Genomic DNA, 15,137 nt, shown 5'->3' on the forward strand with positions numbered 1-15,137 from the left:
GCTCTAATACCATGTGAAATTGGGTCCAAGGCCCATCCCAAAATGACTAGCCACTTAGGAAACCTCTTCTGCCAACTAATAAATTGAAGATCTTTGATCTCATTAATCCATGTGGGATTATTCCTTAACACTCTCCCTCATATGTAGGGCCTCTGGGCTCTTACATGTGGATAATTTGTGTAGAGGCCCATATACGAGAACTTACTCTAATACCATGTGAAGTTGGGTATAAGGCCTATTCCAAAATGACTAGTCACCTAAGGAAGTACCTTTCGCAACTAATAAACTTAACATATTTTTTATCACTAATCCACATGGGACTATTCCTTAACAAAAAGTTAATAGGTTATAAGGTTGAGCAATAAGCCTCCTATGTGGCTAGTCATTGTGGGATGGAACCAGACTCAACTCAAAAATTACAATAGGTACCAACCAAAAGAGAATCATTGTCATAGACTCTTAACTCAAATGCTTTTAAATAGTTGTCTTATCTTTTAGAATGGTTAGAACTTTTTTTAACCATGAATGATTAGATATATTATATGGTGAAGTTAAGAAATGAAGACTTTGAAAGAGACTAGAAACGCTTACAAGCCTGGAGGACAAATCAGCATGTTACTTAGTTGGATTGCACGAACAGATGTCAGCTGCTTAGCATGCAACGCTGCAAGTAAAGTTCCAGCCAGTCTATATGAACACATGGTACTATCCAATCATGTGCAGATGAAGGAAATACAGAAACTACAAAATTTTAATGTAATATGGTCTTTGTTTTGCAGTGACTTCTGAAAATTTTACTGAAAAAATGAAGGGGAAAATCTTACATCTTGGGGGAAAAACAATGAGAAGGTTTGGAAAATCTGCCATTACAGAAACGCTGGTTATACAAACCCCTCTAGCAACTTTTGTAACTTTTTTCTTACTGGCCTCGCCTGAATTTGAACCATCAAACTCTTCATACTTTAAATCTGACATAGAAGATGAAACAAATGAAGGAATGGCAATAGATGGATCCATTAGTAGTTGATGGCTGAATATATCCTGACCAGATGCCAATCTAACTCCTTTATAATGGCTTCTCTCCTGCTTTTATTCCAAGAGATCATGATGAATGTGTTATATATGAAATCACTCTTTCATAAAGTCACTTAAACCAAGCCTTGAGACCACAAAAACTTAGCATATTCATAGCATAATTGAATTCCTGGAAAATTATTACTAAACTTGACATATGAAAAGGCCTTTGGCTGGTCATCAAAACAGCTAAATCAAAAGCAAACTGAATATTGCATGTAGTTAAAAGCATTCCTTTTATCAAAAAAGCATTCATAATAAAAAACTTTTGAAGACGACATTAAAAATAAAAAAATGACATAGCTTATAACAGATTCATGGAAGACCACAAAAGCAAAAAAAAAAAAAAAAAAAAAAAAAAAAAAAGAATCATCTTATAAATAACACAGCATAAACTACAAGAAAAGAGCAAATAGAAGAGCTAGGGCACAAAAATAAATAAATCCTATGAGAACAGAGGACAACAAAAGCAAAAGGGTAATTTAATACCTTACTAACTAGCATCTCTGTCACTGGCATTCGTAGGACCTATGCATTAGCCATAAAATCATAATAAGGAAATTTGTAAAGGTGGAGGAAAAGTTTAAAAATTAAATGAATACATCTCAAGAATAAAAAATTAATTGGAACAATATGTGAACATTCTGGCTGTTGAACCGGTCAAGTCATTCCTTCAAAAAAAACAAAAACTGGTCAAGTCATGGCAATACTGTAATTTGGATTGTTTGTCTTTCTGATAGGGGTATTTTAGTCACATAATTCATAGTAAGAGGAAATATAAGCCCTAGTGAAAGAACGGAGTACTACTGAAGATAATAGAGATACAGAGTGAGGAAGAGAAGAAAGGGAGAAGGGAGGAGAAAGACTGTCTAAAATAACTCTCATTGGGGTCATGCTTGACCACCATCTTCTTTTATTCACTAAAAATAGAGTAATTACAAATATACCCTTCTTTAATTACATTTTACTTAAACCCTTATAACTCCTAATATACATACTCAAATTACACCAAATTTGGACTAGAAATAGATGTACACATGCTGAACAACATAATGCTTATTCTAGAGATTACAGCTGATGTATAATGACAAAACTACCATTCAACTGATTTTTAAATACTCCCCCTTAAGTTAGAGTATATATATCCATGAATCTCAGCTTGTCGTAGAAAGATTCAAACTCACATTTACCCAATGATCTGGCAAACACATCTGCCGGTGATGGATACTTGAATCAATTTTGTCGGCGACAGATGACCTAATATTGGATGCCACTGTAGAGGTGAAATTACAAAGTGTAGTGCATGTAGAGTATTATTTGGCAAGTAGCTCTCCAAATAATATAATTCGCCTCTCTCACGAGTGGAACCAATCGTCTTCTTCATCACAAGATCCTGAAAGACATAATAAGTAGGGTAAAATGTCAAGGAGCAATTCATAGACTTAGCTAATTGACTGACAGATAATAGATTCAACGAAAACTTAAGAACAAGGTTGATTGAGAACATAAAAAGGACGCTGAGTGATAGTACCAACTCCCTGAATTGAAAAACCAGACCTATCAGCTAGATTAACATGTTTTATATTCAAAAACTCTTTTAGATCAGAAAATAGAGATAACGTACCTGACATGTGTAGCGGCCCCTGAGTCAAGAACCCAGGATGACGAAGGACGCACATGGAGAGCAGACATACCAGAGCTGGCCAAAGAACAAAAGCATGAGCCATAGATCTTGAAGAGCAGACAACTGAAATCTGAGTCATACACTGAACAATCCGTTGTTGCGATTGAAGTAACTGTTGCATCTCATCTGAGGCTCCCGGATTAGTAAGACTTACCACATCAGATACATTCCTACTACCATCATGAATAGTAGAATTGGCCCATGTTGGCTTGCCAAATTTAGCCCAACACCTAAGTAATGGTTGGTTCACCCACAAAGGGTACACTACCTATTTGACTTGAGCATTTCTACCTCTACCTCTACCAATACTTGTACAACCTCTAGAAGAGACTACAGAACTAGAACAGAATCCAAAGTATTAAATGCAATCGCTTCCATCATATTAACACCTTTACCACCTTTGGGTACAATTGTTTTCTAAGCCCTCATAATTCTATTAAAGGTCGTGGATAATGTAGGTACTTCATCTGAGGCTAGTACCGGGGACTTAAACCCCATCAAATTCAGCACCCAAGCCATCAAGAAACTTGGCCACAAGTAGTTGATTTTGTTGTTTTCGTGATTCACGTTCATCTATAGTGAACGGATGATACACATTGATCTCTTGCCAAAAGCCCAAAAAGGCACTATAATACTCGGTAATTGTGTTATTTCCCATATTTAGGCCAAAGAACTATGTATAACTCATACACCCAAGATAGATTGCTCTCCTAGACATACAAATACTCTAAAGACATTCACATAGCCTTAGTGGTCTCATAGTTTATCACTTGGTTTCTCAATGTAGAGTCAATACTATTGACAATCCAAGGCATAACTTGGCTATCCTCTGCTTCCCAATCATCATTTGTAGGAATTGGGGGATCATCTCAAATAGACTTCGGCTTCTTCTTGGCCTTCAAATACATTCTAACTGATTTGGCCCAATTGAGATAGTTTCATCCTGTCAATCTCTCAAAAGTAATAATAATTGTATCATTCCCATCAAACTAAGTAACCTCTCTAGATGGGGTATATACTTCAGCTGAATCAGCCATACTATTAGTATAGGATCACAAATCAACACAATTTCACTTTCCAAGTAACTTCTCGTAGATCAATTATGTGGCCCCACCTCAAAAAATTAGGTTACGGCAACAATATGATCTGTGCACTTCAATCAAACTCAAATCAATACAAATTTCAATTTCAGAGAAAATAATATCAAACAACCTTCAATTAGGGCTAATGTTAGCCTAGATTAGGGTGACATAGGCAATGGGACAAGGGTAGATGGGGCACATCCCAAAAACAAACCAATAAACCCTTTTAGGGCAATTAAATCATAGAGAACTGATCAATAATCAGTAGAACAAGTAACCATAGGGTTATGGCAAAGAAAGAAAGAATAAAACTTGAGTTTTTACCAACCAATCACCGAAAGACTTGAAAGATCCTTCTTCTAGGAGATCGTCCTCTTCAAAAGATGGAGTTTAGTCGCAAAGAAACGCTTCCAAATGTAATCTACTACTCTAATACCATGAAAAAGTTAAAGTTTTGAGGAAGAGAAGAAGAGAGAATGGGAGGAAGCTCCTGAATGAGCTGTCTTGGGGGTCGTACACGACCCCCATCTCAATTTAATTAAGAGGGTTAGAATAATTACAAAAATAACCCTCACTTACACTAAATGACTTAGTCCCTTATATCTCCCATTCTACATATCCTACATACATGAAAGTTGAACCATAGGTATAATTAAATATACAGAACAAGATAACATAGAAAAATAAATTTTTTGATAAGGTGAAATGACCAAAAATGCCCCTGGACTGATTTTTCAACAGTCAAATCTGAATTTAGCAAAATCTTAGGAACTAAGCTCTTCAGCTAGACCTACTTTTGATGATTCTTGTGCTGTCATGCTTAGTGTTCCAGCCATGGGATCCTTATATCAGTCAAAACCTGTAGAAATTTCAGCCATGTTCTCCTAAGGACGGAGGAGTAACAATTATGGTCAAGGAAGAGGAAGAGGTAACAAGTCAGGTGGTGGTGAATCCCCTTAAAATTCTTCTAATACTAGTTAGAATTGAAAGTGTACTTTTTGTGGAATAAATAATCATGTGGTAGAAGAGTGTTAGAATCTGCATGGTAAACCAGAATTTTTCAAGGCTAATCAAGCCCTATCTCTACAACAAAAACCAGCAAAGAAGTCCCTTCAGATCTTTTAAAATGAAAGGTTTTGACAGAGGAGGACTATGACTTGTTGCAAAAGATCAGAACTTTAATGGCTGCCCCTCAATGTACTCCTACAGCTATGGCTGTCACTGCTGGTACGTACTCTCTCATTTCATGTTCCAGTTCCGAAGCCTCTGAACTTCTTATTGGTAAAACTAGAAATTTATCCTCATTGTCTCCTTGTGATATGAATCAATTTGTATCTATTGCAAATGGATCCTAAACCAAAGTTTAGGGTACCAGTACTTCTAATATATCCTCCTAATTATTATTTTCTAATGTTTTATTTGTCCTATATTTTCATTGAGTCTCATGTCTGTTAACCAAAAATTTAAATTATTTGTTAACCTTTTTCCCCTCACATTGTCTTTTAGGACATCAAGATGAAACAGGTGATTGGTGGCAACAACAAATCAAAAAGCAATTCAGTGGCATAATCGGTTTGGTCATCTGTCCTTGTCAAGTCTAAAAACACTAGTTCCTTCTTTTAACATTAGTTCCTTGTGAATTTTGTGAGCTTGGGAAGCATCAAAAGTTTGTTTTTCTACCCATGCAAGATAAAGTATCTTCAAGTTCTTTTTCTTTAGTTTACTCTGATGTTTGGGGACCGGTTAATGTGCCATTTTTTTCTCAATCCAAGTACTTTGTAATATTTGTGGATGATTACTCTAGAGTTACCTAATTATATTTAATGAAAAATAAATCGCAAGTGTTTACTATGTTTGATTCCTTTTGTTCTATGATTGAAATTCAATTTCATAAGAAAATTCAGGTCTTCGATCTAATAATGCTAGAGACTATTTTTCTTCTCATTTTCAATCCCTATGTCAAAATGGCATTATTCATCAATCATCCTGTGCTTATACACCACAACAAAATGGTGTCTCGAAAAGTAAAATGTAGGCACCTAGTGGAAGTTGCAAGGACAATTATGCTATCCATTATTGTTCCCCAATTTTATTGGCCACATGATGTTCTTACTGCATGCTTTCTTATTAACAGAATCCCCTCTAGTGTCTTGCAAGATCACACACCATTCTCTCAACTCTACTTCTTGTTGCAGAACCTTATTGCGTTGAAGTCCCCAATAATAGCCACAGAAGATGCCAACGTTAAGTGAGATTGATGAGTTCAATATGTTTTGTAACAAACTAGAGCTTCTTGACATATAAGCTCCAACTTGAGGAGTGTTAAAATATCTAGTAGGGGCATTTTGGTCATTTAAAATGTGATGTATTAATTTGAAGTTCGGTTAATCAGATTAATTATTTGTTAGATGTTTATGTTTCAAGTTACATGTAACATGTAACTAAGAAATCATGGTGGTTTAAGTGAGTAGGGGCAAGAATCTAATCTATACTCAAGTGCTTAAGTCATCGATTTTTAAAAATTGCAACTTAATGAGAAGTTGGAACGATGCGAGAGGAGAGAGCGGGTGAGCGGGGAGAGGAGAGAGTGGGCGAGCGGCGAGAGGAAAGAGTAAATCGATGTGACGCGAGAGGAGAAAACAAAGATGCGAGAGCGAGTGGCGATCGAGAGAGACGAAACGACGACAATGTGGTGATGCGAGAGGTCATTTCAAACGTGTTGGAAGGTAGGCCCAAACCTACATGACCAACGAAGGCCCACATATCTAAGAGTATTATAAGATGGGTCACACGACTAAGGAAGGCCCACAAGATGGGCCCAAGCACATGAGAAGTAGGACCCACCATGATTACCACAAGTTGGCATCCTTATCACATAAGTTGGAAGATCAGGAAGGACTCACAAAGGCATCTTTATCTTATGGTCACATCCTAGAAGAGTTCTAGTTTGAGTTATGCTTGTCTTTTATCTATATTGAGTTATTTAAGTAAGCTAGGACTTATATTTAAGTGTAAGAGTATTGAGGACACAATAAGTTGTTATGGTCCCTAGCCATGAATCTAGTAACTCGGCGTGGGAATTGTGAATCCAGCACTGTAATGGGGTTGTTGGTCTCCGTAAGGAGGAAGGGAGCTTCCTTTCCTCACCTGTTCTCGGTAAGATTGAAAAGGAGTTTCCTTTTCTTAACCTCCTCGGGTATGGGATGAAGTCCCTTGCTGTTCTCAGTCAGGAAGGGTTGAACCCATTTTGCTGCTCATGTCTAAGAGGGTAGGGACCCTCTAGGAAGGTTGCTGCTATTCACGTAACAGGGATTAGGACTTCCTAACCCTGCCTTACTCAGTTAGAGGCTAAAGCTAAACTCTTTTAGATGTGCTGCTCGGTTAGGGATTCAAGAACCTCCCTTTCTTGCTCGGATTGAAGGAGAACTATTTCCACTTGCTGCTGTGGACGTGGAAGAGGTTACAGCCTCAACTTGAACTCGGAAAACAGTAATTCAAACCCTTTCTCTTGGCTTGAATAATATCAATGCAAACCAGAATTCAAAGAGAAAGAATAAACCCAAATCAAGAGAGAACCATACATGCAGCTCGTCAAGGAGATCTCCCAACCCTAGAACTCATCAAGGAAAACTCCAAACCCTGTTTAACCTAATTCAATACTTGCCTCTTTTCTATTTCTCTACCCTCTAAATAGGGTTTGACGTCATTAAAGTTTTAGGGCTTAATTTGACAATTCTGCCCCTGCATCTTTGATCCTTACATAATTAATGAAAAAATATACTTAAAGCAATCTAAAATATGAAATTTAAAAGTAATAAACTCAGTGAGTCATTGCCGCCTCCTTTGGGTGACTCAGTGTACTATTGTGTCCTCAACATCTACCCCCCCATGGAGAAAGACCTGGTCCTCAAGCTCGTAAGATGGGTAGATCTGTTGGAAGTTGGCTAGCTGCTCCCATGTCGCAACTTCTTTTTCGATGTCCTTCCACTGTACAAGAATCTCCCACTAATCATTAATATGACGGGCCCGCAATACCATAGTTGGAGTAAGAATTAACCCGTCCATTGTCCACCGAAGGAAGAGACGGAATTGCCGAAGGAGGTGGACCCTTAAAGGGTTTAAGTAAGGAAACATAGAACACATCATGAAGTTTAGCCGTTGCGGGAAGTTGCAATTGATAGGCTACTGGCCCGATGCGCCAAATAATAGCGAAAGGCCCAAAGTATTTTGGGGAAAGTTTATGACGTTGTTGGCCCGCTAGTGAGTGTTGACGGTAAGGATGGAGTCATACCAGACATAGTCACCTTTCTTGTATTCGATATCCCGGTGTCCCTTGTTGTAGAAATCCTTCATATGAACTTGTGCTTTGAGGAGGCGATCCGAAATATTCTATAGCACCTGGTCCCATTCAATTAGTGCTCGATCAATGGAGTCCATGCGAGTGGAACCCAGAGTATACAATAGAAGCGGAAGAGGATCTCTACCATATAGAACGCTGAAGGGAGTAGCATGTAAAGCGGTGTAGGAGGAGGTGTTGTAACAATATTCCGCCCACGATAGCCATTGCACCCAGTTTTTAGGACGATCGCCCACTAAACATCGGAGATACATTTCCACCGTGCGGTTAACGACCTCTGTTTGTCCGTCTGTTTGAGGATGATATGATGATGAGAACTTCAACTTGGTGCCGCAAAGATGAAACAGTTCACGCCAAAAAGTGCTAGTAAAAATCGCATCACGATCACTGACAATCGATTCTAGAATACCATGTAAACAAACAATATGCTCGAGAAATATCTGTGCCACTCTGGATGCTATATATGAGTGAGCCATGGGGATAAAGTGAGCATACTTGGAGAATCGATCCATCACCACAAATAATATTCGACTTGTCGGAAGATAGTGGAAGACCTTCGACGAAGTCCATAGAAATATTGGCCCACACCTATGTAGGAAGTGCCAAAGGTTGTAGAAGACCCGCTGGATTTAAGTGTTCGGCCTTGTTACGTTGACACACCGGACAGGATGTTACATATGCTGCAATAGAGGTCTTCATGCCGTGCCAATAGAAATCTGCTCGAAAGCGATGTAATGCTTTCTGGATGCCTTCATAAGTGTTGTCATGGTATGCAGAGATGATGGCTGAAACCAAATCTGAAGTGTGTAGGATATATAATCGCGAGTGGTAATAAATAAGAGTCCTGAATGGCCCATCTCGAGCCCATGGCCACCTCTGTGATTTTCTTGTGCATATCAAGAAGAACCGGATTGCTGGCATTTTCCTCTTTGACCAAGTCTAAAAGAAGAAAACGAGGTTGGCTGATAGCATATAGAAGTGGCGGGGTCTCCAAACGTCGTGACAAGGCATCGGCCACCTTGTTTAATCTGTCTGCGCGGTATTCCACCGTAAAGTTGAATCCCATCAGATTACTTATCTAGTGTTGTTGAGGAGAAGTCGTGAGGCGCTGCTCATGCATATATTTGAGGCTGTAATGATCGGTCCGAATAAGAAATGCACGACCACATAAGTACGGCCGCCAATGTTGTACAACTTTGGCCAACACGATTAACTCCCGTTCATATGCTGGGAATTTGTGATGTCGTACTGCCAGCTGCCTACTGAAATATGCAATAGGGTAAAAGTGTTGTTGTAGAATGGCCCCAATGCCCCCACCTGATGCGTCACACTCGACCTCAAATAACTCTTCAAAATTGGGAAGTTGCAGAACTGGTGCTAATGCTAGAGCTAATTTGAGATCTGAAAAGGACTGGGTGGCCTGCTTATTCCAAATAAAGGAATTTTTCTTGAGGATATTTGTCAATGGTGTTGCAATCGGTCCATAGTTCTTGATAAATTTTCTGTAATAACCTACCAATCCCAAAAACCCTCTCAAAGCAGAGGCATTCATAGGTTGCGGCCAATCGACAATAGCCTGAATTTTCTCGGAATCCACTGTGACCCCATCATGTGAAATAATATGGCGGAGATAGGCCACGTGTGATGTCGCAAATGAGCATTTCGATTTCTTTATATATAATTGATGGGCACGTAACAGTTCAAATACCAATCGTAAATGCTCTAAATGCTGATGTCCAGACTGGCTCGTTCATTAATGTCTGGAATGTGGATGGGGTGTTGGACAATCCAAATGGCATGACCACAATTTCAAAGTGGCCGTGATGAGTGCGAAAAGCCGTTTTCTCAATGTCATCTGGATGCATGCGAACCTGATGATATCCGAAGCGCAAGTCCAATTTGGTGAATATATAAGACCCGTGTAATTCATCTAAAAGCTCCTCCACCACCGGAATAGGGAACTTATCTTTCACAGTTTGGGCATTCAAATCCAGATAATTGACACAGAATCACCATGTACCATCATGTTTTTTAACGAAGAGGACTGGTGATGAGAATGGTGAACGACTGTTGCGAATAAGGCCTTGTTGTAACATTGCTTGGCATCGCCTTTCAATTTCATCTTTTTGGAGATGTGGGAACCGATAAGGTCGAAAGATCACCACTTCTAATCCCTGTTTTAAACATATCCGATGGTCATAGTGCCTCAAGGGAGGCAGCCCAGAGGGCTCTTGGAACAAGTCCGAGAATTCATCCAGGAGATGTTCTATATTGCTGTCCGGATTGTCCTTTGAGTGAATCGTATGAATATGATGTGGCTTGTCCACGTGACTGCCCATGCCAAGTTACTAGATCCATGGCTAGGGACCATAACATAGAGTTTGGGTGTAATTGGGACAAAGGTAATTTTATTGTAATTGAACTCTACTACCTTCCTCTATTATAAATAGAGATTCATGTATTCTGAATATAATAAGTTAATGAAGTCAATTAAGTATTTATCTTTTCCATAAATTCAATATGGCATCAGAGCAGGTTATGTGAGTTGACTTGGTCAACCCACAAAGATATTGAGATCTTTTTCTCTAAACCCTAAACCCTACACCCAAAGTCTAGGTTCGTAGTTATTTTTCTTAGTCCCTACACCCGTAGTTTGCTTTGCGTTTTTCACCTCTATATTGAGATTTTCATATTGCAAATTATATATTTATGGAAAGGTAATTGAGTCTACTTTCCAAGGAAAAATGTTTTTTTTTCTATCGGAATTATCTAAAAAGAGAAATCAATATTTGAATGAGAGAAGGTCAGATTGCAAAACAGGTTCAAGCAACAGCAAAAATCTTCAAATTCCGAGGTATTTTATGCTATCAAGAACGAGAATTTATATGGAGATATATATATCAAAAGATAGATTTGTAAGTCTATTCTTTTACCTATTCAACCAATTTTTTATCTGAGTTATCTACAAAGATAAATCGATATTTTAAGCAGCAAAGGTCAGATTGCAAAAGAGATTCGAGCAACAGTAAAAAGCTTCAACTTGCGAGGTATTTTATGCTATCAAGAAAGAGACTTTATATGAAGAATTATATTTCAAAAGGAAGATATGTAAGTCTATTTTCTTTCCTCTTCAACCAATTCTCGGTATGATTTTTTTATAAGGAGATATTGATCTTGGAAGAATCAATGGTCATGCTGGAAAAAAAGGAGAAACAGTACTTACTTCGGCCAGATGACAAAGACCGAAATCTATTAGATTATTTATCTGCTGATAATTATATTTTATGAAGATAAGTACTTGGATGAAAGGTATTTATGTCTAGTTTCAGAAGGGGAAAAATTCATGTCAATCTGATCTATATTTAAAGATATATTCGCATTGGAAGAATCAAAGGTCATGCAAGTATTCTGTTGTATTGAAAAATCCGAATTTAAGTCGATTGTTTTGTGTCACTGTATGATTTGCTATATCAGGAAAATATCATTTATCCCTAGTTTAAGGGCTTATTACTACATCTATGATATTTGGTTCAACCTGGGATCACTGCCATTACCTCCCAGCTTGAAAGGGAGAAGTACAAGAAAGAGGTATTTTATTCCATATGTTGTGGATAAGTTTATGTGACCAAAATATTCAAGAAAGGGGGAGCACAAAAGATGAAGCTAATGCATCTAAGAAAAAATATTTAAATCGAATGATGATTATTTCATAGGTCCTTCTACAAGGTTTATTATTTTGGTCTGTGTTATATGTGTTGGAAGATGGTCATGTTACATTACAGCTACTGCTATTATGTCTCTTTGGATGAGACATTATTATTGAAGAAGAGGTGGCCTTAGTACTTTTCTCATACCATCTTTTATTTGACTCTCAAAAATATCACGGTTGGGACACCATGAGAGTCGGTGCCCGGATTGGGACACCAAGATAAATTTAACTCTCAAAAATATCACGGTTGGGATACCATGATAGTCGGTGTCCGGATTGGGACACCATTATAAATAAACCAGCTGCCCCCCCCCCCCATAATGGCTTTTATTACTCCTACCACTTGAGAGTCGTTGTCCTGTGGAGGGACACGGTGATGGACACTTCAGAGCAATGCCGATAGACACACTACCGACAGAAGACGGAGTGTGCCCTACATCCTGCATTAGGACTGGAGTATGGAGCAATGTCTTATCGGCTAGGAGTGATTTTTACTCTCACTTATATTATGCTAGCAGGACCTCATGGAAGGACGCAATAGCGTGAGGGGGAGTGTTGGAAGATAAAGGCATATTGAAAGATGTACCATTTTATACAAAAAGATTTTATACATCATTTGCAGCAAGTTGGGAGTTCATTTTGCTCTCTCACCCCCAGCTTGAGGGGAAGTGTTGGAAGATAGGCCCAAGCCCACACGACCAATGAAGGCCCACATATCTAAGAGTATTATAAGATGGGTTACACAACCAAGGAAGGACCACAAGATGGGCCCAAGCACATAAGAAGTAGGACCCACCATGATTACCACAAGTTGGCATCCTTATCACATAAGTTGGAAGATCAAGAAGGACTCACAAAGGCATCTTTATCTTATGGTCACGTCCTAGAAGAGTTCTAGTTTGAGTTATGTTTGTCTTTTATCTATATTGAGTTATTTAATTATGCTAGAACTTATCTTTAAGTGTTAGAGTTTGGGTGTAATTGGGACAAAAGTAATTTTATTGTAATTGGACTCTACTGCCTTCCTCTATTATAAATAGAGATTCATGTATTCTGATTATAATAAGTTAATGAAGTCAATGAAGTATTTATCTTTTCCATAAATTCAACAGAACAAGCGACAACGCAGCATTGCAATCGTAAAGCCCGAGCGTGATTTCGATGAAGGTGAAACGAGTTTCGGGGAGAAAAATCGAGAAATCACAAAAGATGGAGAAGAAAAGAGGTTATACCAGAGCGTCGATCGTGGAAAAGGGATTTTCGACGAACGTCATCATGCCTTTCGACGGAAAAAGCATGAATCTAAAAAACGAAACAGGCGTGGAGATCAGGATGATCCAGATGGCGACCCCCTTTACACTCGGGGAAGGGACAAAGAAGAAAGGGGGCTTTCTTACCTTCTCGATAATCGACCTCCATCGACGCTCTATCCCATCGGCGATGATGGAAATAAGGAGGATGAGGTTGAGGAAGGCAATCAAGACGATCTCTCTGATGGTTGAACGGTGATACAACGAAATAAGAAAGTTATAAGAAATCCCCCTTTGACGGTCACCTTCTCTTTCGGTGACTTGGAAATCTCTCTGTGGCAACTCCGGGGAAAGAGTGGTTTTTCGACCCGAATCACAATACGAAATGGATCGAAACACTCCTTCATTTCAATCCCAATGGCGGCAGAAGTAGATTTCCTCCACTACTTCGATTCCATCACCAACAATGGTCCTTCCCCCTCTCGGCAAAGTGAGTTCCAATCCTACTCCATGACCTACTCCTTGTCGGTTTTCAACTACCATGGAGCCAGAGAATATAAAATCACCCAAAGTAGAGGAAGTTTGATCATGGCGTGGATCTACATACTGGAAAAATTAGGCCTCTCCTTCAATTGGAAAGTTCCCCGACACTCTCTATCCACCATATTTCAGAAAAATCAATCAACTGCGCTAGAATCGACATCGCAAAAGTATTTGTTGTCCCATCAACGCCATGGATGGAAGATTTTTTCCTAAAGCTAGTGATCGGAGAATCATTCCACTAGATTAAGGTGGTGATTAGAGAATTGTCCACGATGGACTCGCTAGAACTCCACCCCACTAAGGTAGGCCACTCTGCTCCCCCTCCCTGACTCGACCGAGTCAATCACACTAACCCCCAAACCCAGACTCACCCAAACCAGCCTGGAATCCAAACCCAGACTCACCCAAACCAGCCTGGAATCTGCTGAATTTGAATCTGAATTCAAATCCAAATCCGAATTCAAATTCAAATCCAAAAATTTTTTCAAATTCGACCCCAAATTCAAATTTCAAACCTCCCACAAATAGCTTTCCAGCTTTTTCTGACACCTCGAAAAGCCAAATTGGCCTTCCCAATGCCACTACCATTTCAAACAGTCCAATCATCCCCCTCCCCACCTCTCTCTCCTTCCACACACCACCCCCAATCTCAAAAATCCAAAACTTCTCTCTTGAAATAACCCCTTCCCTCCTGCATCCTCAAACACAACAAATCCACTCCTTCCCCACGCTGCCTCATCAGCCAATTCATCTAACCTTCACCTCGAAACACCAACCTTTTCTTTTCAAAATACAACCCTCCCCCCTCAAACCTCGACTGCAGCGCTGGCAGCCAACTCCATCAATACACTCTCCCTTCCACCACACGCCAACCCAAACTTCCACCTCGAAACAGCCACCCTTTCTTTTCGAAATACAAACCTTCCCCCTCATATCTCGACTGCAGCGCTGACAGTTAAGCCCATCAATACCTCCACCACAGCAAATGCCATTCCCCCAACAAACCTCAAAAATCACTCACCCCTCCTCCCCCCCTCCCCTCCTAACACACCACCGATCTCCAGGGATATGTCTCGATATCTCCACCTGCAATACCCTAGCCCCGAGCATCTCAAACCCAAAAGTAGACCTTGAGACCCCCACCAACCAGAAAAATTCCGACCTTTCTCCACCACCAGATAACCATCAAACAACTTTCTTCACCACTGCCTTCCAAGACCCCCTTTTTAGTTACCATGAGGATAACAATTCCAATGGTTTCAGCCCACAGTTTACTTCGAACCCTGGCGAAACCAAACCCCCTCCAGATTTTGCTACGGTCACACCAACCCTTCAAAACACCATAGAAAATTCTGCGCCCAGTCTCATCCCCAAGATGCAGAAGCCACCTGAAATGCCTTCCCCACTCACAACTCAGGATCCAGAGACCACATCAGAA

General features: G+C 39.5%; 1 protein-coding gene across 3 annotated transcripts in view; it reads right to left on the bottom strand.

The window, feature by feature from the left end:
• Nucleotides 1-15,137, bottom strand: part of LOC137946570 (rab escort protein 1) — a 74,219-nt gene that overhangs the window by 23,718 nt on the left and 35,364 nt on the right. Inside the window, exons 4-7 of one of the 3 annotated variants that reach the window (XM_068792919.1) lie at nt 1,564-1,602; nt 1,047-1,083; nt 825-968; nt 592-664 (exon numbers count right to left, since the gene is read on the bottom strand). In XM_068792919.1, coding sequence (XP_068649020.1) covers nt 592-664; nt 825-968; nt 1,047-1,083; nt 1,564-1,602 — 293 coding nt within the window. Of the gene's footprint in view, nt 1-591; nt 665-824; nt 1,087-1,563; nt 1,603-15,137 lie in introns of all 3 variants that reach the window. The other 2 variants (XM_068792910.1, XM_068792917.1) reach the window with 2 other exon arrangements.

This window comes from Aristolochia californica, unplaced genomic scaffold, assembly GCF_029961685.1.
Source record: "Aristolochia californica isolate CCGP_79_NKW_82.1479 unplaced genomic scaffold, dmAriCali1.0.hap1 SCAF_1, whole genome shotgun sequence".
Taxonomy (NCBI): Eukaryota; Viridiplantae; Streptophyta; class Magnoliopsida; order Piperales; family Aristolochiaceae; genus Aristolochia; species Aristolochia californica.